This window comes from Anopheles moucheti, chromosome X (assembly GCF_943734755.1).
Source record: "Anopheles moucheti chromosome X, idAnoMoucSN_F20_07, whole genome shotgun sequence".
Taxonomy (NCBI): Eukaryota; Metazoa; Arthropoda; class Insecta; order Diptera; family Culicidae; genus Anopheles; species Anopheles moucheti.
The window spans coordinates 7,831,045-7,856,518 of NC_069142.1; the positions used below are offsets into that span (position 1 = coordinate 7,831,045).

At 46.1% G+C, this 25,474-nt stretch overlaps 1 protein-coding gene across 1 annotated transcript in view; it reads right to left on the bottom strand.

Annotated features, from left to right (window-relative positions):
* LOC128306984 (carbonic anhydrase-related protein 10) overlaps positions 1–24,154 on the bottom strand; it is a 35,732-nt gene extending 11,578 nt beyond the window's left edge. Inside the window, exons 1-2 of the mRNA XM_053044674.1 lie at positions 24,063–24,154; positions 2,726–2,773 (exon numbers count right to left, since the gene is read on the bottom strand). Coding sequence (XP_052900634.1) covers positions 2,726–2,773; positions 24,063–24,123 — 109 coding nt within the window. The 5' untranslated portion in view covers positions 24,124–24,154. The remainder of the gene's footprint in view (positions 1–2,725; positions 2,774–24,062) is intronic.
* Positions 24,155–25,474: the final 1,320 nt, after the last annotated feature.

A 25,474-nucleotide genomic window follows, 5' to 3' on the forward strand; every position in this document is an offset into this window, starting at 1 on the left:
GATAATTTCATCGCAACCACCGGCAAAGTAAACACCACGCCCGACATAAGCATTGATGGTAGCGGCCTCCTCTCACCCTCCCCCTTTTCTCCTTGCATTATATCGCACACGCTTTATTACAAGCGCTTGCCAGGGCAAAAGATGAGCCGGTACCGATAAGCAAAGCCGGTGCTGAAGGCGTCTGGATAAAGCGAAGCGCTAAAAGGATTATATGAAAGTAAGTGTATATGTGTGTGATTTTTTTTTTCGTTTTTCTTGCTCCCCACACTTTCGTTTGTGTTCGTTTCTGTTCAATTCGCGCTTAATGCAGGCCACGGTCCACATCGCATGGGGGAAGACCTGCCAGGCATTAACGCTGTCAGTGCCTCCAAAACCAAGCATCCCGCGAACTTGTGCAAAGGTCACATGCCGTTAGTTGTGTGTGAAGCGAGAAAGCACACATCGCTAAACCTTGTAATTCATTCCCTTCGTACCGACGCAGTCCCTTTTTTCCCCCTCTCGTCGTTACGGCCGATGGAGACGCCCGGTGGCCCAATGGTACCGCCGATGGAGACGCCCGGTGGTTCACTGCTGCACGGATGGAGACGCACGGTTTTTTTTTCCTTTTTGAGGAGACGGTGCGGTTGCATGCAGTCGGAAAGACTGGCCCCGCGTAACAAACCGAGGGGGGAAGCGTAAGACATATTTGTGCTAGACATGCAAAATCCGTTTCCGATTCACTGGCCAAAAACGAGTTGCCCGGTGCAGGAAATCGAGGGTCATCGCGCAAAATGCACTGCACTGGTACGGGGCGTGTGTGTGTGTGTGTGTGTACGGGCGCGCACATTCAGCACAAAAATAAAACCACGGCCGAGCGCTAAAGTAAACGGGAGCGATCAAGATTGCAGCACGCCTCCGGTGCCACCGTGGACCGGAACGAAATGAATGAGTGGCACGTGTGGTACATTGAGGTTGTTTTTTTTTCTTCCTTCACTCGCCTTTTAGTGTTGGGGCAGGGGTGGATAAAGGTTAGGAATCCGGGGAGGGGGGGAGGCCGATACCCGAGTTTTGGGTTACCATTACCCCGAGCGTGTACGACTCTATACCACCGAGCACTTGAAATTGAAATGCAACGATGTTACAAGTGCAGCTGTATCTCGTTTGGGTCTGTGCAAGCAGTTTTAATCTAACGTGCAACGACTCGTTTCAAGCTTAGCTCCCCCCCCCCCATTAGTGACAAGAAGAGGGAGTGCTACTCGGAAGCGTACAGCGCGTTCGAACACTCTTCAGTGGGAAGGAACACCATGTGCGTCTTGCCATTGAATCCCATTTTGCGTCACGTTTTATGAGCAAAGCCGTTCTAAACTCATATGTAAACCGGAACACTTAATTGCGGAGGGAAAAAATAAATGCTAATGGCATGTGAATGCTGCTGTAAGAGATCTTTTCCGGTCAGCTGTCAGCTGGGTTTGCCTTAGCTGGCGCCATCTCTAATGCACACTGCTCATCGACCACTGTCGATATAATTATTTTATTTCATTATTTTCCACCACCAGCGAGCGAGTGGAGTTACGATTTATAAGTGCTCCCAGAATACTTGAGTATCATCTCACCCCAATATGGCAAGGGGTAGCTTGTTAAGGAACCCATGGGAGGGGGTGGTGTGCTTCAATCATCACTCTTAAGTCGCACATTGATTGGGAAAGCGAAAGCGCGGCGAATGATAGCAAATTCAATAGCTATCGGGCACCACACGGGCATTTGTTGCTCACACGCGGTTGGCCGATGGGGCCGATGTAATTGACGATGTCAGCCATCAGCACCGCTCGCACGTTCCGTCGATAGATGCCGTCGTCAAAACCGGCGACAAATGGAGTCTTTCGTACGTTTCGGGTTATTTACGACGGGCTATTGGAGAACGCATCAACATCTTGCGTTGCTGCGTTTTGACTGTGGTTTGTCAGTGAGTACCCACCCCCCCACCCCTATTACCATGAAGGGGTGGGGGAATAGATAGAGGGAGCGAAACGAGCCCAAACCGAGCACACTCGAAACAGTCATCCAAGTCAGCGACAGACGGTTGCGGGAGCTGTTTATTTGCCGTCTGGGTTATGGTGCAAGAGGATGATAAAGGGTGGTGGTGTGGGGTGGGCTATGGGGAGATGGTCTCCATTCACGGGTATATATGTTGGTGTGAATTCGGAAATGGCAACCCAAACCGTTCGACATCCACGACAACGGGCCGTTGGACGGTTTGCGACTGATTGTTAGGCGAGCCACCCAACCACCCCAAAAACACATCCGGCCAGAAACAGCGCCGACAGGCGAGTGACGTGAAGTGCTGGCTATTATTTGCAGGTTTTTGATGGGCACATTGCACATCGTTGTTCGGACGCATTTCAGCATGTAATATGTGGCAGGTGGGGTTAGATGAGTGGTTGTGGAGAAGTTATGTAGGGGGATAACCCACTAAAGCCCTCCCATCAGGAGGCTGGTGGGGGAGATTGGAACACGGCCCATAACGAACACATGTGTGCGTTCCACGGGCGTTGTACTTTGGATATTGCGGCAAAGGTAGTAGCGCTCCGTCACTGGCAAGGACAGGCCCATCGATTGGTATGGAAGAGGAACTCGAATTTTCAATCGCTCCAGTGGTGAAGGCGTAATCTCTAATGCTATTTTTGAGCGAGGAACATAGTGTCCAACAAGGTGCCCTTGAAGAAGGTGTAAAAAGTACCGTCCTTACCTGAAATTCCATCGTATGTCCACCATTCTTCCCAGCTCGCTTCGATTTCTGCAAGGAATTAAAAAAAAAACAAAAACGTGAAAAAATTGTTAAAGTAAACATGAATGTGAGGTCTCTATCGTTCTGTTGAAATGTTTATGAAATGTTTTTTTTTTTTTTGGCGAGTTCCATTAGTTGAGTGTAACTCGTCCAATAAGAATCATTACCTTTAGAAAAAAAAACAAACAATCTAACTCTCCTACCGAAGAGATTCAACCTTGAATTACATGAATAAAATATTTTAATTCAATCAAGATTTCTACCTTACGGGTAGACGGAGCAGAGCCCGACCGTAAGACAGCACAACGGTATGGAAAAAAAAGGGGAAAACAGATCTCGTTTTTCGTTGTTTGCGTCGGTCGCCTACTGCAGTAGTGAGCAGCTGGTAGCAACGCCATCGTGCCGTACCGTAGCTGCAGTTGTGCCACGGCACATGTTGTTTTGCGGGAGGGGATACAGAAGGCGAGCGCATCCTCACACGTTCGCACGTTTTATCAGCTGTGCACGGGGGATTAATTTTATCCCACTGCTTGCAACACTTTTCCACAACCACACAGACATTGTTGCCGGTGTGGAATGCAGTGAATGCTGCTGATGGGGCACTAGTGCGTGTGTTTAATTTTGGCCAGCAATTGCGCTAGACGAATTTTAAGCAACCTAGTAGCTGTGGTGCTTACTATTACTTATTCGATGCACGGTATTTTGCTGCCTTCGTTTAAGGGTTGCTGCTTTTTCTGCCTTTTTGGTGACTGTACTAACGTTAAATTCTGATAATCGTACCCGTTGTAAGATGATTTTTGTTTTTGTCCTGCTTAAAGTCAAGCAATCAATTTAGATCAATATCATTTTGATTCATAAATCTGACTTAAATCAGCTTTGTGAATCAGACGTGAATCTGAAATGAATCAACTTTATGAATCAGACATGAAACAGACAATAATCAGATATGAATCAGATATGAATCAGACATGAATCAGATATGAATCAGACATGATTCAACTTCATGAATCTGATATGAATCAACTTCATAAATCAGAAAGGAACTTGGTTCTGAATGATGATTTTCTATCCTCAAGACTCTCGACTGCTTATTCGAAGCTCTCGAACTGCTCTCGACTGACTCCACCCTGAAGATTCCCATGCATGATTCTGCTCAAATGATTTATTATGCACTTATGCATGCAGGGTTCTCTAATCATGGAGGGTTCTCCGATAAAATCTATAACTGTCGCACAAAAGTACTGCTAAGCAATCAATTTAGATCAATATCATTTTGATTCATAAATCTGACTTAAATCAGCTTTGTGAATCTGACGTGAATCAGTTTTGTGAATCTGACATGAATCAACTTTATGAATCAGACATGAATCAGACAATAATCAGATATGAATCAGATATGAATCAGACATGAATCAGATATGAATCAGACATGAATCAGATATGAATCAGATATGAATCAGATATGAATCAGACATGATTCAACTTCATGATCCTGATATGAATCAACTTCATAAATCAGAAAGGAACTTGGATCTGAATGATGATTTTCTATCCTCAAGACTCTCGACTGCTTATTCGAAGCTCTCGGACTGCTCTCGACTGACTCCACCCTGAAGATTCCCATGCATGATTCTGGTCAAATGATTTATTATGCACTTATGCATGCAGGGTTCTCTAATCATGGAGGGTTCTTCGATAAAATCTATAACTGTCGCACAAAAGTACTGCTAAACTTGCCTTACACTATCTTGTGTATAATTCATTAACGAGAATAACAACTACAACAGTCAAGTGCCCGAGTCAAAACCGAGTCTCAGTGAGCATGTTGCTATAACCCTCGAAACCCCTGTAAAAGGTAGGCATAACTGTCCATTAGCGGAACCAGTGCTAGATAAGAAAGCATCTCGAACAATCATGTCCTTGCCAAAGTTAGCTCTGTTAAATCGCCACCGTTAATGAAACTTTTACACATCACCGTTGAATGGTGATGAGATGTGTTGTCGTTACTGAAATTAGCTTTTTTTGTTGTTGTGACGATTAAAACATTTTTCTTCTCAAATAACTTAACTCGTCTCGGTTTGAAAGCGTGCAAAAGTGACGTTCCACACAGCAAGTGCCACCAACACGAGAAGACATTTGCCGACGAGTGGCATTTGCTTCCGATCGCCAAACGCACGCGGTGATTACGCGGTTGGGTTTGTTGTCTGACGTTGCTTGAAATCTTTTATCGGTGTCTGTAGCGTGTGGCGGTAGAATCGCAGCAGATAAGCCCGGTGCCCCGTATAAAAGTCAAGTATTTCCGCTGCTTAACCAGCCACAAGTTTGACTGGAAGAAAAACAGGACCGCCCGCCTTTATCAGCTTTTCTTCCCCCTTCTCGGTGGGATAATGTTTCAACGAGCTGGAAAGGATAGTGAAACGGTTTGCGTGACGTTCGTGTTTTACTTTTGCGGTGGGTAAGAAAGTAGATTGTAATGGAGTGTAGCAATCAAGGGCATGTGCAAACGCGCTGAAAGATAAGAAGTAAAGCGAAAAGCTGAAGAAACAATCTGTTATGTGTTTTTCTTTTTGTTTTGCGAGGGAAAAGGGGAATAAGAAATAACGCTCTCCACATTCCGTTGGTTCCGTTGTCCAGCGTCCTTAATGAACGCTCTCTCCCTTAACCATGCGAACTCACCCCCTTTCCACCCCCTTAATAGCGAACCCCGTGTGTGTGCTAGCGTGCTCAACTTTTGTCACCGCATTCAATCGCGCTGTCTGAATCCAAACGGAATGGCATCGGAATGGCATCACTGTTTCACTCTTCAACCGAACAAAAAAAAACCGATTTCCACCACCCCCAACCACCCCTGTGCAAGAACAATCCTTAGAAGTTCCTTAGCCGTGTCGACAGGTTTGTTCTACGATTCTCGAACGGGCGCCAGCCTGACGGGAGTGGATGACGAACTTCCCACTCCAATGTCATTGAATTTTGCGCTGGTTGCGCTCGGTGTACTCTTTGGTGACCAAGAACAAGGGATGCAGGAAAAATCAGGAAGTCACAACAAAAAAGAAGCGAAGCTTCATTCACGCAAACGTTACGTTATTTTTTTTTTTTTGCGAGTCGCCACTCGCAAAGATGTTTTATCTCCTTTTTTTTTGTTTATACTTTGCTTCTCATCTCTCGCTGGAGTTGGTTCGCTTCGTGAGAAGCAAAACAAACATTCCACCAAAGGCACCCTCTGCCAAACAACAACAAGCGCATCACTAACACACTGTGAAACCCCTTGGATGGAGGGGGGGGGGGGGGGGGAGGGCAAAAACATGGCGATCGAGAAAAATTTATGGAAGGAAGAAATATTTCGGCGTCAAAATGTCTGGCGCCATGATTATTTTATTACGGCTCCGCTTCGCGACCGTCTCGAGAAAGTCGTCGCCTCCTCACACCCTCCCGCCTCTTCCCATTCTCTTTTCCTGCCCCATCCTCCCCCTTTCCCCCTTTTGCTGTTGTAGCTATTTTTCCCTCCCAGTCGTCTGTGTTGTGGAGTATCATGACGTGGAGAAGAAGAAGAACAGAAAAAAAAACACAACCAAGACCTACTCTGCGCTGCGGGATATATAGTGTCTTAAGAACTGGAAAAAAGGGGTGGTGCATCTTCCCACCCCTCCCTCCCTCCCGATATCCAAGTTCGCCCTGCATCGCTTTGGACACTCATCTTTTACGCTTTTGTTTTCTTTTGTGCCTTTACGCGGGGGGCCATCATCCCGTAGTACCATCGTCCCGCGTGGCGTTGTAGCGTCAATCAGTCGGAGCCGAAGCGTTCAACAATTTTCGGTTTTTGGCAAAGTGATTTTTGCTGCTGCTGCTGCTGCACGCCCCGTTTGGCTGCCACCGCTTGTCCTCAATTACCGGGAAGATATTTCCCCTTTCGCACCTTCCTTCCCTATGATGCCACCCCACAGGAGGGGTGGTTTTGGTTTTCCAGTGTACGTCGTGCCATGCCAGAGCATCCCTTTTGGTAGGAAGGATAATTTTAGTATTTTTTCTCTCTCACTCCTTCTTTTGCCTCGAAACCATTATACGTGCGCGTTTCCTGGTGGATCTTCTGCTGGACTTGAGAAGACGTCTTGATGCTGGAGCGGAAAAGTAAGAGAGGGGTAGGAGAGGACGACGAGGGGGTGGGAGGGGGAGGTGGATCCGTTGCGAGGGAAGACATTTTTGCCTTTTGTTTCACCAGCCAATGTGGAAAATCGGATCGAAGTCGAAACGAAATGAGTCGAAACGCTCGAAGGATATTTCATTTCACCTACTTTATGTCTACCGCTTACCCCCCCTGCCACGTTGCCGCGTGCAAAAGCCAACGCAAAAGCAGCGCAATACTTCTTTCCCAGGCATAACGAATGGAATTCTTGGCACTCGCGCTGCCACTGGCACCAAATCAATGCGAAACGTTCCACCGATTGATTCGTGCCACTAGCCAATTCCCCAACTCCAAAGGGAGTATTGAATGATGATGGGAGGGGGGGGGGGGGGGGTGGATTTTCTTCTTGTTTGTTGTTGCGCTCCGGCCGTTGCATGATGTGATGGTTGGTGGGAAAAAGTTTTGCGGCGCACCGTGAAAGATACCGGCAAGATGTCGTTGCTTCCTTGGCAACGGGAGCGAAATAAATGGTGAAAAATGAACGACCCACCACCGGTTTTTTCCCCGGGCGCCCCCGGAAATGATGGTGCCCACCATCGGGGGCGTTTTGGATGCTTTTAGAACCATTGGCAGGATAGTAAACGCAACAAAAAAAAACGAATGAATTGCAGGGGTAAAGGAAAGAACGGAAGTGCGCGCGCTCTCTCTTGACGCAGAGGCACACGAGCGCGCGCTGCACACAGGAAAAGCGGTTACCATGGATCATTGAAGTGTGCTGGAGAATAGTTGAGTCATAAATTGGCATCAAAACAGCAAACAACGGAGCCACCAATTGGGGAGGGGGGGGGGGGGAGGGGGGGGGGGGGTTGGGAATAGTTAGAGAAGGGAGAGAGAAGCAAGAATGGGAATCAGATTTGTAGTGCCGCCGGGCAAAAGAAACCCAAAAAAAAAACAAAAATTGGCTGGAAAAATGGTCGAACGGTGTGAACCCGGAATGCCTTCCAAATCAGGAAGCACTTCTATTTTGTTCACATTTTACCTTGTTTTTCCCCCTTCGGATCTGGAAGGTGCCAATTGGAGTAAATCAACTACAAAAACTGACCAATCATTTTCTCAAGTGGGGATTTTTCGTTTCCGATGGAAATGAGTTTCGATTCGCGGGTGGGGGAAAAGAATGTTTAAAATTGCCCGTTTTTTATTTTGCGCTGGTGCAATTTTCCTATCGCTGGTTATGAATAATTACCATTTTGCAACCATTTTATTTCATGCAGGGGAGGGGTAAGGGTGAGAAAGGGAAGAGGGGACCTCGAAGGTCTGGACGGATGTCGTCCGGTAAGGGGGGGGGAGGGGGGGACCATAAAACCATTTCAGGCCCAATACTGTGGCCTACAACACTTAAAAGCACGTGGCCGAACATAGCCCATAATTGGGCACCCGCGTGCAATTGCTGGTGGCTGTGACCAGGATACTGTCAAAATTTCGCCTGCAACAACAACCGCTCCCTCGTGCGCCTTTTGTGCTAACACGATGCTGGCAATTGGCCAATCGGTTCGCCTGGCACCGTTTTCGGAAAATTCTGCCCAAAAAAAAAGAAAAAAAAAACACTCACCCCTTCATGTGCGATGTTTCGCTTCCGCCCCGTTGTATGGGGCGTTATTTTTTTATATTCTGGATCGAAACTTGCTGGCGCCAGAACTTCGGCAGCATACATTGTGTTTGTGTCTGTGTTGTTTCCCGCCCGGGGGGGAAATAGGAACGCGCGATGGTGCTTAAGAAAAATATCCCTTTTTCCCGCCGGACCAGCGATCGTTACAGCGATTGATTCGCAGACTCACTGGTGCCACTGGAACAATATAAAAGGGAAGTTGGAAAAGGGGTGGTTGTGGGGGGTAGCTAAATCAGCACGGGTACTAAATCAGATATCTGTACCAGCGATGCTATCCCTGGACGGGGTTTCTGCATGATGCAAGCAGCAGACAGCGCGAGGAACTGCATCAACCATCGCTGGATAAGCAATTTATCGCTCCCCTCTCCCTTGTTCTATCCCCCAACCCGCTTACAATCAACCCCCTTTCGTCACGCAACCCTTCCTTATGTTGAAGTACTGTTACGAATCAATTCACAGCACAATGCAACCGAAAAGGAGACCCAAACATGCTTTTCGGTTGGCCTTTATTGTACCGGGATGATGCATAATGTTGCTCCCGTTTCATTTTATTCACATACAAAAAAAAACGGTCTATCGAAAAAATGGTGAATGGAGTAGAGTAGGTAGACGATACCAAAAAACAGCTTTACCCAAAACGATAACGATAAGGGGCGATCAGCAACCCGGGGGGAGTACTCGTAGCTGTTGTGGTGGGATAATGATGAGCGCCCCAAATAACGAGGGGTGTGGGTGTTGCATAAAAAATAGTGAACCATCATTAAGCCAATATTCATGTCCACTCTCCCCCCCGCTTCCCCAATCCCCGGCACAAAACTACCCCCCCCCCCTCCTCGGCATCGAAAGATTTGGGGCAAGTTTTGCCTCTTGAGTGACCCCCAAAAAACACAAAACACATCAGAAAGAAGACTTCTGTTCCATCGAAAAGACGCTATTGAACTACATTAGATAGAGAGAGAGAAAAAAAAAATGAAGGAAAATTGGTCCTTCTTATAGGAATTGGCTTTTACGTAATGTTGCAGGCGCGGCGTTTGTCATCGGGTTTGAATGTGACGCGCGGGTAAAGATTGAAATTAAGGATAAAGGAACACCGAGATACACACACAAAAACATACACAGTGGCTTCTTCAACCCATCTCTCCTTTCCGTTTTCATCACTCTGTAGTAACTTGCCTCTCTGCATACGTAACAAGGTTTTGTGGAAATTATGGTTAGCAAAGAGAAGAGGAAAAATAAAACCAAAACAAACGAGGGCACCACCGGCGCGCTACTCCACACTAATCCGACCAATAAATAGCAGTCGAAAAAATTACCCAACTCTCCCCGAAACAACAACACAACCCCCCGGGTTTGCGCAGGGTGGGTTTTGGAAGACCCATCAGGACGATGCTAGTTTTGCCGGATGATATATCCTTTTATCCAAATGGGTGTACGACAACCGAGCCAAGGATTCCTTCGTGACCTGCCACGCCCGCTCTCTCTCTCACCCCGCGTGTCAGTGTGTGTGTGTGTGTGTGTTGTTGCGTTGTCGCCAAGGAAAATGAATCACGGCGGCGGCGGGCCCTGGGCGACAAAACGACAACGGGGGTGCGCGCACAATCACAAGCTTGTGAGCACCCAGGGCGCATTAGCTCGCTGCATGGAATATGATAATGAAACACAACATTATCATGCAGCAATTCCCCCCCTCCTCCTCCCCCTCCCACCCTTATCCCATATTCCTTTTTTACACACCCTCTCACCCCGTTAAGGAACGTGTGTTAGAAGAAGTATTTTTGCTCCTAGCGCTTGTGCAACCACCGTGGAGTTGGTGAAAGTGTGATCGAATGTGTGACCGATGCAAGAGTGTTAGTCGCCGGAGTAAACAGGCAAGATCCTTAAATCGCAACCACCCCGGAGTCGGAGTTGTGGCAGTGTAAAGATAAAGTTATAGATGCTTGTGATCTAAAAATTGTTTCCAACACCACAACATGTTTTAACTTACCGTACCTTACGCCTATACGAACTAGGAGCACCACCCCCTCCACCTCCGCTTCCCCCATAAACCCTGCAAATTCTTCGGCGTCAGTTGAAATGGGTAATTTTGCCTAGATGCACCTCAATTGAAGGAAGGTGAAGCATATTCACCATTGCCCTTCGGAAAGTTGGCGAAATAACTTCCCGCACCTTCTCATTCGGTTGGGTGTTTCGACGTAGTAGCGTATGGGAAGACAAAGGCCTCCCTACTATGCCGAAATGGCCACCCTTTCATTCGGTTTTACGTCCGAAAAGTTCGTCTTCCGCGCCCGAGCGCCGAATAGTGCTTGGAGGCATGGAGATGGGGTATTTCTTATTTTGCACCTGAAGAATATTCAGACACCTTGCCGTTTCTCATTCCTATTGCGAGAAAAAAACGTTGGTCTAAGGAAGATTATGCTGGATGTGGAATGGGGATGGAAGGATATGGCCTTTATTGGCCAAACGTGCAGTATTCGGCTAACCTTCCTAACCATGTGTTGAACTTCATAGACATACGGTTTAACTTCAATATTCAAAAAGGATATTCACAGTTCACAGTATGACCACAACGATTCACATCCAAGTACATATGTCAAACTGCATCTTTGACCTGAACGATTACTACATTCGCAATATAACTCATTGCTTGGACCATTTAGTACGTTTTGTTCTATATTAGTTCCATCTCAACGGCTGAATACACCCAGGAATACACCTCATACGAGCAGTGGAGCTAGAAGACACTATCACCTATTGATGGAGGTTCTTCCCTACGGAAACTGGTACATTCTGCACTGCTTGCCTGTCGTCTATAGAACGTCAAAAAGTCGTCATCCACGCGATCTTTCGACTCCCTCATGGCACTCAGCCCAGTCCTCTCTCATTCTCTTTGGGCTGAGCTGAATCTTTCCTTTATTATTCAGGTGCGACTATCGCACCGTTGGTTACAATTTAAATTGTACCAACAAGCTGTTGTTGTTGTTGCTGATGATAATGGTAATGTTCTATAAAGGTACTTTCAAAAGAAATTGTGGAAGTCAAGTTAATTTTTAGATGACCGCTTTGGCCATAAATTATTATTTTTATTTACTAAAACTTAATTTAACACTATTGAGTTTCTAACCAGCCCTGAACTGCTTGGCTGTTTAACTAGAACTGTGTTGTCTAAATGCTTAACTGGAACTGTCTTGTCTTTGCTTCGTTTTGCGTGGATGACGGTTGATCTTGGGAATGGATGTTTATGTTGAATGTGCGTTATTTGTCTACGCTGCGGCGGAATCTGTTTCCGAAACGCGATCTGTTTATGAAGTGCATTCATCCGTTGCGCTATCTTTTACGCTAAGTATGCGTTATGCTGACTGTTGTGCTAACTCATTCATAAAGCGTCTTTAACAAGTTTTTCAACGTTACTTCTTTAATCGTTGTTAGGTTTGCTGTTTTAACCCTTTTGCTTTCATTAACCTTTTGGTTTATCTGTTGTAGTATTTTTTCATGTTTGCTTCGAAATTTGGCATCTCTTATTAGCTTCAATTGAACCATTGCTAGTAGAATTAATCCTTCCACCTCTTGGCGGCGCACTGTTTTGTTTAGACAGGCGCAGGTCACGCCGACTAAAGAGCAATAATGCACTGACTCGTTCTGTTGGTGAATGACACATTTATTAAAACTAATTCGCGGTTTTATAATTAATTACTGCTGACCGAAAAAGGCTTTGAGTCTAACAAATGTTTTGAATATTAATTAACAATCTCATTTCTCTTGAGAGGTCGCGTTTCGTTATGGTTATACTCATTAATCTCAACTTTTTTTAAGTTGTAACTCCTGACTTCGAGAGAGACTTGTGGAGCACTGCTTAAAGTATGCTCAAGAATATTGTTGCAGTTGTTTGTCATTAGTTCGAAACATAAGTTGCATAAAATGTTTTAGAACCTTTTATTATTTTACAGCCTACATCAAGGCGTAAAAGAATCTATTGCATCCTCACATAATATTTGAAGTACGACGTGGTTAAATTCCGTCTTCACGGCGTGCTGCTAGCAGCGACAAATTGTCTCTGTATTTTAACTCCAAATTCTATAAGTAATAGTGCCATTAATATTCGTCCTATTTATCTCGCTCACACTTGTTATCGTCTTTTAGTTCTATACGATATAGATCTTGGTTTTGTCTTTGGTTATCGCAGATAACGTAGAATTCTCGAAGGCAACTTGTGGACGTTCTGCCAAGGTTATCGGATGAAGGCATGCTTGCCCGCTAGTAGCTTGTACGGTCTGGTGGGTCCTCTTGCATGTGTAGGGCAAACGGTGTGGGAACAACAGGGTCAAAAGCAGAAGGGAAGAAGACTTTCTTCTGTTCTCCTCCGTCGCGTTCCACGCCAGTGTCCTTTACTCATCTATCCGCTGGGAAGTATTCATGGGCGCGAGGCGCAAAGTGGAGTAATAAATTGATATCGTTTCGAGTGTTCGCCAACGTTATTCATGTGTCCCTTCCACCCGGGACGCGCGCGAAGGGCAAAAAGGAATGCTTGTGTATGTGTGCTCATAGTGGAATGTTGAATGCCAATAACGGAGAAAATTGAACACTGTAGTCTTCCACACTGCCAGCGTGTGGAGCTAAGAAGCAAAATAAAAAAAAAACACCGACAAAGACGCCAACGTTGCAGCGTTATGCCGCTAGAAAAGGGGACGATAAGCGCGCCTCCCTTCGGTAGATGGAGGGAAAGATTTCTTCGCCGCATTAAGGGCCGCACGTTGTACGCCGTTCGATGAACATTGTCTGTAAGTGAGGCGATACTCCCTTCAGTGCGAAGGCACCACAATGTCATCACCTTTTGTTGTTGCTGGTGAATAAAACAGACTTCACGTTGGTGGGCGGGTGGTAGAAGTGTAGCGAATTCAACGATTCAACCTCCTTCGCCCAGTTACGTTATGCGCCCGGGTTAAAGCAAAGCAAAGCAAGCCGAATCTGGAGCAGCATCGACGGAGACGCCCGCACACAGTTGCACGAAAAATATTAATAATGTCTCCGTTGGGTCCAGAAACGATGCAAAGCAATTATTGTTCTTGCTATATTTCTCCCTCCCCCCTTTGTTTGTGATGGGGTTTTGGACGGTATGCCGCCTTTCTTTTGTCTTTTGTTGCTATATACCCCCCGGACGGCACGGTACAGCGCGAGGGCAGAGGGTGAGTCAAATTGAATTACCTTTTGTGTGAACAGTTTGTCCGGCTTGCCGGGTACGTAACGGCATCGAAACCTGGCATATCGTACCCACGGACAAACTAAGCCCCGCCATCGATCATCGCCCGAAAACGATTACCGGCTAAGTAATGGAGTTAATCCATCACCATTGAGTCGTCAATGTCACACCCGTGGCAATGGGGGGGTGAACTGTCCTTTGGCAATTTTGATGCGCGCTGCTGCAGAAAATTCCGAAACCAAAGACAACAGCGAAAGACGTTTGCGATGTCGTTCATCTTATTTGAGCTTCTATTGGTCGGGGACCCGGTGGCGCGCAGACAAGGGAAAAGATTGGGTTTGGTATTTTTATTAAAAGAGATTTCACATTTCCGCATTGTGAAGCGGTGAAATCACTAATGCCCCCGGTTATCGATGTCCCGTTTCCGTACTCTTAATTTGCTTCAATTGGTAGAAAACTTTGCTAGCAAAACAACAAACCCGGAAATCACAAAATTTTGGACTTTTGTAAGCATTGCGTTTTGACGGTCGGTAAGGTAACTTTAGCACATGCTTTACATCCTTTTTGAACTTGATTTTATTGTATCCAAATAGCTTAGAGAGATCACGGGAGATCAGTTATTTTGAAATATTCAGATTTATACGTACACACGAGATTCCTTTTTCTTATCTTAATACCTCTTAAACGCTCCTCTTGACAAGTGAATTTCCTTTCATAACGATCATAATAATTCATGGAACTCGTGTTGTGTCAATGCTCAGTTAAGATGCGCAGTGAAGTTGTTGCAACCCAAGAAGCGTTGGGTTAATATGAAAAGTTTAGAAGCGCCCTAGAGCAATAACGCCAGAAAACCAACCCTTAAAAGAACTTGTGACGCGTTGATCAAACGATAAGGCTATAAAGTTGAAAACATTAACCATCGCAAAGCCTTTTATTGGCACTCGTAGAAGTTCTTTGGGGATCTCTGACGAGCCCTGGTCGAAACACTTGGGTACGTGGAACTTCGGATGCTTATGTAATGTCGACATACTCGCAGAGTTCCCTACGAGCAGGTCCCCACAGTTCCATCCATGCAGTAATTTATGGAGTTGCGGAAAGCTACTGTCATAGGAAAATAATCTGCCGCGGAAGATAAGATTAAATCCCCACATCAATTTTCATTCTGAGGATGTTGAAGGCAAGAGTTAATGTACCCTCATACGTTTACAAACACAGCCAACGGTCAATTATTAACTAACCAAAAGATGATGATGATGAATTTTTTGATGTTTAAAATTTGAGATGCACAAGAAGTAAATAAATTATTTAAAAAATAAATAGAATGTGACTGCATTTATTTGAGACACGCGCGCGTTCAATGGGCTTTGGTTGAAGATTGACATAAAGGTTTAGATGAACACAACCTGCTTTTGGGTGGTGGAATTCTTATGTCTATGTCATATGTTTGATCAAACACCTATTCGTTTAGCTAGATGTATTCAAATAGCGTCAGATAGTTCGAACATCTCAATTCAATGCAGGGGTATGTGGTGGGCTTCATCATCATCATCAATGAAGTGAATCATTCACCATTTTGTGCGCGGAAATATCAGGTCATTCGATTTAAATCAGAGCTCTAACTCTTTTCTTTTGGATTGCCGGAGGAGAGAATCTTCATAGAGAACCCACAACCTTGCCAAGGAAGCCTGTTAAAACAGGAACCACCACAGTCAGGGAACTGTCCGATTCGCCGGAGCGCCTACGGACTAACAACTCCTCAAGTCTCAGAAATCCATCTCCTCCTCCATGCTCCTCCATGGTTCCACATAGTCACCCTTCGCGCACTCAACCTCACGAGTCTGATGCTGCAGTGGCGGGATTGCCCACGTGGCGCACCCCTACAGCGGCGCATACCACGATGTCTACGACCGAAAACTTCCCACAAGAAGCATGTTAACGGCCTTAAGCGGTCAAACCCAACGTAGACACCGATTTGTACACTTGCCACACGATACACCTGTCAACTACCACCGTTGACTTATGCGTTCAAGAGTCGGTTGGTGTACCTGTGACCACTCAATTTTGTGAAAGGGGGTTCTGTGTGCGGGGAGCTAACAGTGAGGACTTTAGGTAGAGTTGAACAAAAGGGACCGTAGCATCCCTTCCACTACCATTCGTCTCACATTATGTTAGACACCTTGACCTTAAGCCCACAACAGAGAGGAGATACGGCGCATTGGCTCCCTGGTGGCACCGCGCTTATCCCCAACCTTTACACTGCGCTTCATGCAGATCAAGGTCGTAGTTGTATAAGCGAGACTCCGGATAACTAGTCCATTAGGAGAACTCACTGGCCTACTGCCGAGGATATGGCGCATTGGCACCAGGCGGCACCGCGCTTATCCCCTATCCCTGCAAAGGCCTCACATGACTGCGGAGGTGATGCGCAGTCAATAGCGATCAAAGACAACTACTCCCAAGATTGCATGTTTCTGCCCCGGCTGGAGCCATGATATGGCCTACTTATAGTGGTTGGATCGTTAAGGGCCGGGCCGGAAGCCTCCGGTTCCCGGTTTATACCCGTTCACGTTAACCTCTATATTTCGGCCCCACACCTACAGGACACGACGCATTTCAGACTGGACAATGTAGTCCAACTCCAACATCCTCCATGCTCGGTCCTGCTGCAGACGCGGCATAATTGGGTTTGAACGTAAGGCTGCTGCACCCCCATGGGTGCAGCCCACCATACCGTTCCCAACACTCACGCCTGCGAAGACACAACGGATTTACGGGTTGACCTTTCATGTGGCACTGCAATTACCCGTGCTTGCTTGGATTTCTTCACGTTGACGTCCGAGCACCGTGCAGATGCCTCCACTTCCAGTTCCAAATATCTCGCGGTCTCCTGCAGACACAACGGATTTTAGGGTAGACCTTCCAGCAGTCGCTCACCTGCCTTCTAGTTCCTACATCTCGCGGCCCGCAACCGTCCCAACTTAGTTAGGGCATACTGAGTTAGTGAGGCCCAGTATGTCCGTATCCAGCAGCGCCACGCGGAGGCGTGGGATCGGACTTTTGCCGGCGACTACTCGCGTTAGGTATCAGATCGCACGAGCACTTCACCGAGGGGAGGATAAGCACACCTCCCCCTGCCAGAGCTCTAACTCGAGTGACTCCATTTTGATGGCTCTCCTCCTTAATATAGATATTTGGTCAAAAAGTCGTCATCCACGCGATCTTTTGACTCCATCACGGCTCTCAGCCTTATTCTCCCTCTTCCATTATCAGGCGATGCTCATTCGATTAATCGAGTAGCACACTTAACGCTCTCTTAACTTCTAGAGCTTCGATTTAAATCGGAGCTCTAATTCGAGTGACCCAATTTTGATGCTTCTCCTCCTTAATATAGATAGTTGGTCAAAAAGTCGTCATCCACGCGATCTTTTGACTCCATCACGGCTCTCAGCCTTATTCTCCCTCTCCCTTTCCCGAGCGGTGCTCACATGAATCATCGAGTAGCACACTTAACGCTCTTTGCATCTTTAGATTATTATCTGCCAGATGCGGTCTTTTAATCACGCAAGCTCCAATAAAACGGATTCGTTTAGTCTTATTCTTTGTTTTTGCTTGGAAGTATGCAATCTACTGGAATCTACTGGAATTAATGTTTTAATCAGAATGGTAACATTTGTTTGGTAATAGCGTTATTGCCGATCCAGGAGACAACCGTACGCTAAAACTTATTTTAATTGTTTGATTCCTGCAGCCGAGATTTATGCGAAGGAGACCTTGACCACCATAAATCGGTGTTCCGTGCCTAGTGGCTATCGCACATTGATTGTCATTAAGTATGAAGTGCTTCTCGTTCGTTTCCCTGTGTGGTTGTTTGGTTTTTCCCAGCACTCAAAGCATTGCAATAAGATACCAACCAAAACATCGTCACGTACACGATAACCTACCGCCACGCGCACGAGACCAGAGGGTTGAGAGCCGATCAAACCGATCAAGTGTTCTGGTATTTTGGTTTGCGTTTTTTTCTTTTGTTTTTCCCAATTTCTCATTTTGACTCCGGTGCTTGTTTCTCGTTTGGTGGTTCGTCGGGTTGCAAATCAAAAATCATCTCCTCCTCCACCGACATTTGCTCACGGCTCAATCCATTTCGAATGTCCTATGGATGGATGTGCGTGTTTGTGTGTGTGTGTGTGTGTATGTGTGTTAGGCGCGTCAATCAGGCTCGTTTGCGGATGAATTCTAATCAACTTTGTCCGTCATCGAGCATCCGATCCGGTGGTTTGAACGAACGTGTGTCTCGTCACTCGTTGCCTAGTTTGAACAAGACAGACGATGATGGTGATGTTGCTGTACTCGCCACGGAAGGGAGGAGTGTCTGTGAAGATAAATAAAATATCCAACCCCGTCCCGGCGTGTCCTTCCCCCCCCCACCCCCTTCCCGACCAATATACCACACGATCCGGATATGTGCGTGAGCATAGGGAAACGTTGAAGTGTGAAGGGTGCTCAGGTTTGAGGAGTTGTGGAAAGGGAGGTGTGTATGTCCATCCGTTCCTCCCCTCTGACGGTCTCCGTACACACACCTAGCCCGGGGGCGGAAGTGGGCTGTCATCGCGTTAGCGTTAGCGATCGGACCGAAACGACCTCAACATCCGGCAGCAGAAGCACACAAAAGCCAGAACTCGCTGAAACCCTCCTGGTCGAGGCCGTGGCAATAAGAGCATTGGGGTTGGGTTTGGGGCACAGCACACCGGAAACAGCGACTCACAAGTTTCCTCGAGGTTCCGGTCCGGTTCGGAATCTCCATATTTAATGAATTTAGTGCCAGAGAGCACGATAGAGAGAGAGAGAGAGGGTGTGTGAGCCGTGCACTTTTTTTTTCTCCCCTTTTTAATACTGCCGGGCACGCAACGTTTTTCCCAACCCCGGACCTTCCAACAAAACACACGGACACGACGACGGCACGCATGCGACATTCGGGCACACACCGGTTGGGGGTGTGAAGCTCGGATTGCGCTGTGGGGGGCCGAACGAAAACAAAAACAGAAACGATTCGCACTCGTCTCCCCTCCCGCGCAACCGTGTTCGCGCCTCCCCTAGGGTCGTTTTGGGTGGGCGCTATTAGTTTGGGCTATTTCATCCGTCAAATATCCCACACGCCGGTTAACGAGCTGTTGACTGCGTGTAGATCACGTTCCGCCACTTGCCATGCGATTGCTATCGCTTCTGGCCGGAGAAAAACCGGGTGGAATACGTTAGAAGATGCTTAACTAATACACACACATACACACACGTGCGGCACACACCAAGTCGCAGTCCTCCGAATTGGATGAGGGTGAAACGCAATCGACTGACCTGATGTTGCTTCTTTCGATGCTGGGTGACCGTGTCCAGGCACGTACACAGCGAAGTTCGCTACCGGGTTGGGTGACAGCGGTGGGTGACACCGGTGGGTGACGGTGGTGGGTGACAGCAGGAAAAGTGGCTGCGGGAGAAGGGTACAACTTTGGTTGAGGACATCCGGAAGCTTATGAAATTAAATCACCGCCAGTGCGCACGGGGGTGTACCTGGGAGCCGGTCGGTCTGTCTGCGAAGCGCGTTCATGCTAGCCAGACGGTTTTTCGCACACCCGAATATGGTTGTCGCCTTCGGAAAAACCCCAAAACAGGAACGGAAAAGCAAGAGCAAGGAAAAATATATACTCCTCTACCACCCTGTTTCCTCCCCCAACCCTCCCTTCACACGATGTGCGTCCGAGCAGTGTTGGGGAAAGTTTTGCATACTGTTCGGTACTGGGTTTTTTTTCCTCCTCTCCAAACGGGGGACTGTTTGCAGTTGTTTAAAGGTTTATTTGGCGTGTGCCTTTGGACTTTAAGAGCACAACGGCATAGTGTGCACAATCGCGCGTGTGTGTGTGTAGCATGGTGTCATCGCAACAATTAAGGAAACGCAACAGTGAAATACGAATCGTTACGGTTGGTTTATAATATCCTGTCACTCATCCGCGTGCGGTGAACCTGTGTGAATGACAGTTTACATCATAACGTGTCCGATATATCATTGAATGGTACCCCTTCATCATCAAACTCCGCTACCACCCGGACAGTGTTGTTAGGGTTGTACGATGTTGCAAGTATTATTTAAACCGATTATTACTATAATAAAAAAAAAATATCACTTTTCTCGAGGTATATTATAAACACCGTGTATCACCTCTATTTTTAACATGCCATATTTTTACATGGTTGTTAAATTATTTTTATTTATTTTTTTAATATTTAACATGTTTGTTATTTTTTTTAATATTTACAGCTCGAACTTTCTTGATTCTGGGAATTATCTCCCTTTCCGTACCACTCACAGTACAAGCACATGCCGAGGGACATGCCGCGAGTATGATTCTTCGATTTAAATCGGAGCTCTAATTCGAATGACTCCATTTTGATAGCTTTCCTCCTTAATATAGATAGTTGGTCAAAAAGTCATCCACGCGATCTTTTGACTCCCTTACGGCTCTAAGCCTTGTCTCTCTCTTCCATTGTCGAGCGTTGCTCACTCGAATCATCGAGTAACACACTTAACACTCTCTTAACTTAAAGAGCTTCGATTTAATTCAGAGCTCTAATTCGAGTGACTCCATTTTGATGGCTCTCCTCCTTAATATAGATAGTTGGTCAAAAAGTCGTCATCCACGCGATCTTTTGACTCCGTCAATGGCTCTAAGCCTTGTCTCCCTCTCCCATTCTCGAGCGGTGCTCATTCGATTAATCGAGTAGCACACTTAACGCTCTCTTAACTTCTAGAGCTTCGATTTGAATCGGAGCTCTAAATCGAGTGACTCCATTTTGATGGCTCTCCTCCTTAATATAGATAGTTGGTCAAAAAGTCGTCATCCACGCGATCTTTTGACTCCCTCAATGGCTCTAAGCCTTGTCTTCCTCTCCCATTCTCGAGCGGTGCTCATTCGATTAATCGAGTAGCACACTTAACGCTCTCTTAACTTCTAGAGCTTCGATTTGAATCGGAGCTCTAATTCGAGTGACTTCATTTTGATGGCTCTCCTCCTTAATATAGATAGTTGGTCAAAGAGTCGTCATCTACGCGATCTTTTGACTCCCTCAATGGCTCTAAGCCTTGTCTCCCTCTCCCATTCTCGAGCGGTGCTCATTCGATTAATCGAGTAGCACACTTAACGCTCTCTTAACTTCTAGAGCTTCGATTTGAATCGGAGCTCTAATTCGAGTGACTTCATTTTGATGGCTCTCCTCCTTAACATAGACAGTTGGTCAAAAAGTCATCCACGCGATCTTTTGACTCCCTCGTTGGTGCCCGGGGCCCAAACACACCGCACACCAAATCATTGTACGGTCGCACCAACTCTACGACTGTATCATAACGGGTGGCGCCATCGTTCGGGGTGGGGGGGTGGGTTTGGCACAGACACTAAAAGCCACCAATCCCCAGAGCGGCCACCAGTTGGGTTGGAATATGTGTACTACAACCTCATCACAAGCGGAAAACGGTCTGGTTGGTTTCCGCACCGATTCGATGTGGGGGTGGGCTTTTAGTACACAAAATCGACATTGAATTCATTCAACAACACCCGAGGTCCCCCCCCCCCCCCTCGATATCCGTGTTCCGGTTACAAATATAAATAAAAAAAAAAACACCATTCCATCCCACACTAGACGGCACATTATCGCGGTGTCTAATTAGTATTAATTTTAATAAAAACCTCATAATTCGGGGATATTAAATTATAGCCCGTTCACACACCCCCGGGCTAGGTGGTGTTTGAATTTCAGGAAACGGGACGGCAATACGAATTCAACACGGTTGAAGCCTTGTCTCCCTCTCCCATTCTCGAGCGTTGCTCACTCGAATCATCGAGTAACACACTTAACGCTCTCTTAACTTAAAGAGCTTCGATTTAATTCAGAGCTCTAATTCGAGTGACTCCATTTTGATGGCTCTACTCCTTAATATAGATAGGTGGTCAAAAAGTCGATCGATTCGATTTCAAAAGTACTACATTTCGTTCGATTTTCAATCGTCAACCGTACACGCGATGGCCCGTCTGGCCTGTTGGGATGTAATGGTCACTCAGAGACTGCAGCTGCTCAAATGCTTTGTATTTTTATATTTATCTGTGCGTCCATCAACTAATTTAATATATTGTAAACTAAAGTTCTGTTCTTTTATTCATTGCTTGCTTTACAAACAGCAAACAAACCGCATCTGCTAAAATGAATTGGAAAAGATCGAACTATTATTTAAAGAAACCCCTAAAGTAATGCAATCTGCGTGACAAAATCGCGTTATTTATTTTCTCTTTACTAAGCTTTACCATCTTGCTTACTTTTCATATTGAATAATGAAAACATACTAATACTTCAGAACTATCGGTATGTTTAATCGGTTTTTCCAACAGCAAGTCAGGGCAGGTAAATCCGGTACTGCTGATAAAAGAATCTACATCCTGCTCGCCGGCAACCCGCAGCAAGAAACGTCTTTGAAATACTTTGCTCAACCGTGTTGAATTCGTATTGCCGTCCCGTTTCCTGAAAGTCAAACACCACCTAGCCCGGGGGTGTGTGAACGGGCTATAATTTAATATCCCCGAATTATGAGGTTTTTATTAAAATTAATACTAATTAGACACCGCGATGATGTGCCGTCTAGTGTGGGATGGAATGGTGTTTTTTTTTTATTTATATTTGTAACCGGAACACGGATATCGAGGGGGGGGGGGACCTCGGGTGTTGTTGAATGAATTCAATGTCGATTTTGTGTACTAAAAGCCCACCCCCACATCGAATCGGTGCGGAAACCAACCAGACCGTTTTCCGCTTGTGATGAGGTTGTAGTACACATATTCCAACCCAACTGGTGGCCGCTCTGGGGATTGGTGGCTTTTAGTGTCTGTGCCAACCCACACCCCCCCCCCCCCCCCCCCCCCCCCCCCGAACGATGGCGCCACCCGTTATGATACAGTCGTTGAGTTGGTGCGACCGTACAATGATTTGGTGTGCGGTGCGGTGGTGGCCCCGGGCACCAACGAGGGACGGCAATGCAAATTATGTTTCTGTGGTCAGTGAAATTTGTTCGGGTGTTTCACCCCCCCCCCCCTCCCATTCTGGTGCATTTTCCCTTCATTTCCCCCGGCCCTAGTGATGGGATGTTCGCCTCGCTCACTCGCGCACCGTTCGGAGGATGCATTTTATCTGTTTGCTTGCAAAATGCCCCTAAAACCTCCGCCCGGGCACAACAGTTTTTGAGTCTTGCGATGCGAAATTCGATGAACAGGAAATGAATCTGGCTTTTCGGTTGCGGCATGTGATTGCTAGGACTCCCCGTGCTTGAATGGTGGCTTTTTTTTATGCCCGTTTCGGTATCTATACCCCGGCCAGCCGGCTCCGGTACGTTCGAAAACCGAGCCACAGTGGCAGCGCGCTCAAACAATGGATTCGCACGGTGAAGGGTGTACGAGCGTGTATTGAAGTTGCACAACGCCTACACGAACTACACCGGATGTGTGAGCTGTGTGCGTTTTTTGGGTCGGTGCTGTGGCTGTTGTGTGTGGTCGATCGAAGGAAAAGGTACCTTCATTCATTAGCATCAACCATCAGCATAATCATCATCGTCGTAGCAATCGTGTTTGAGGTGGTTTTTTTTTGCTTCTTCTCGTTGCTTTGTTGTTGTTATTTTTGGTTTCGCCTCCTTTGTGATGCATGAGTCTTCCAGCCAGAGTTTCGGCAGGGAGGGGGTGTGTTGTTCTTACAGGGGAAAGGTGAGCATCATATTGCGTCCGAAGGTAAGAAATCCGGATATTGGAAAATAAGCCCTCCGGGGTTGTGGAAGAGGATTTCTTTCCACAAACCAAAGCCCCTTTTCCGCTGTTTCATTTCCTCACCCCACCCTCCCTTAACCACCATTGAATTGGAATGGGAAATTTCAAGTTGGTGGATGTCTCTCATGCGTGGTGGCTTTAAATATCGTTTTGCCTACCAGGAACGTGTTCATGATTTGTGTACGAGCGATGCGCACTCCGGGCAAATCGATTCATTCAACGGTGGCCGACACTTTAACAAAAAACTGACTTGCATCAAGCAAAACTCTCTGCGCCCCACGCGTGGCACGGTGAGCGTCCGCACGTCGGATGCACACTATCCGTTAAGCACTGTTTACCGAAATGCTTTAAATTCAAAGCGAAAGGAAAAATCCTTCCAAAATGAATCCGCATCCCTTTTGCATCCGTTTGCCGGGAAAGACCTGGTTCAAATTTACATTCCAAAGGTAAAGATAAAAGCAACTTCAACTTACCGTATCCGACCGCTAGCAGGAAGCAAACGTTTAGGAAGATTCTCGGATGCATGACTGACATGACTCTTTACACCTGGACGTCTCGTTTCAACTTACTGCCCGAAAGGGGTTTTTTTTTTTAAATTTACTTCTGCCACTTCACTTCACTTCACTACTACCTTCAGCAGCAGCTTCTCGCACTGCTTTCGGGCACGGCGTGCAAATTACGTCGCCAACGATAACACCACGGCCCGCACATTGGTGCGCAACTTTCGAACACTCGTCACCACCATTAACACTAACCGTCACCAAACAAAGCAGTACCTGTGTTTCACTTTTCGGGCACACGTAAGGATTAGCGTATCGTTCTCTGCCCGTCACTCATAGTCGAGAGGTTACACGGCACCTTATTATGTTACAAATGTCATACACGTTGCATATCCTGCGGAGGAAATGGCCGTAAACATAATATTACTCCATGTAACACACAATAACGCTCTGTAACACTCGTTAACCTTCATTACCAAATTTCTATTGCCGCCAGGAATTGTATTGAGCAGCTAATTGGTGTTTAAAAATCACAACTCCGGAAAGCATGCGGAAAAGCGTCCGAGTACAGCCGGCATAAGGGTAGCGAAAGGGTATCCGTACATAAGGAATTAAAATATGAAAAATTGCATACTTTCAGGGGTTTAAATATTTTAAAAACAAAATGAGATCAATACAATTTTAAGCGGAAATTAGATTATTTTTAAAAAGGAAGATTTTCTCTCCCATAACAATGTGTTGTTGTGTGTATTATTTAATTAACTTTTTTGATTTATAACATTCAAAACTTTTGCTCTATCGAAATATTCATAATGTTGCATATATTCAGGCGCATCAAACCCCGTAAACACATCTCAAGAAGTTATGTACCGAAATGTCACTTAAATTACTCGAATAAGAACTACTGTTCGAGTACTTAAACACAGTCAGTGTTATTGTTACTTCTGGGTTATTATTATTGCTTGCGGTAATTAACTGTAGTGTCTTGCGAGGCGCTGCATTCATTGCCTGTTGCATAACTTTTAAGACACAATTAAAAATATTTCTGTACGTTTAGCGCGTTTTGCCCAATAGTGTGTCTGCTTTGTGTTGCTCCTTCTGCACTGTTTTCCTTCAAATCATGCTACTTTTAATGCTCTTAGTTTTTTAGTCGAGTTGATGTAGCGTTTGTAACTTCTGCATCCTTTTGCAATCCTCTCGCTCACCGTGCTGGCTGGATTGGATTGTGGATTGTAGCGAAGTGGGGTTTAAAAAATATTTTTTATGGACCAGGAAAAAAAAAGCACTCATCGCTCCACACTACCTGACACAGCAATGCAATCAACTTCAACCCGCCAGACCCACACACGGGCGGTGCCACCAAAAAAAAATAAAAAATACGGAAA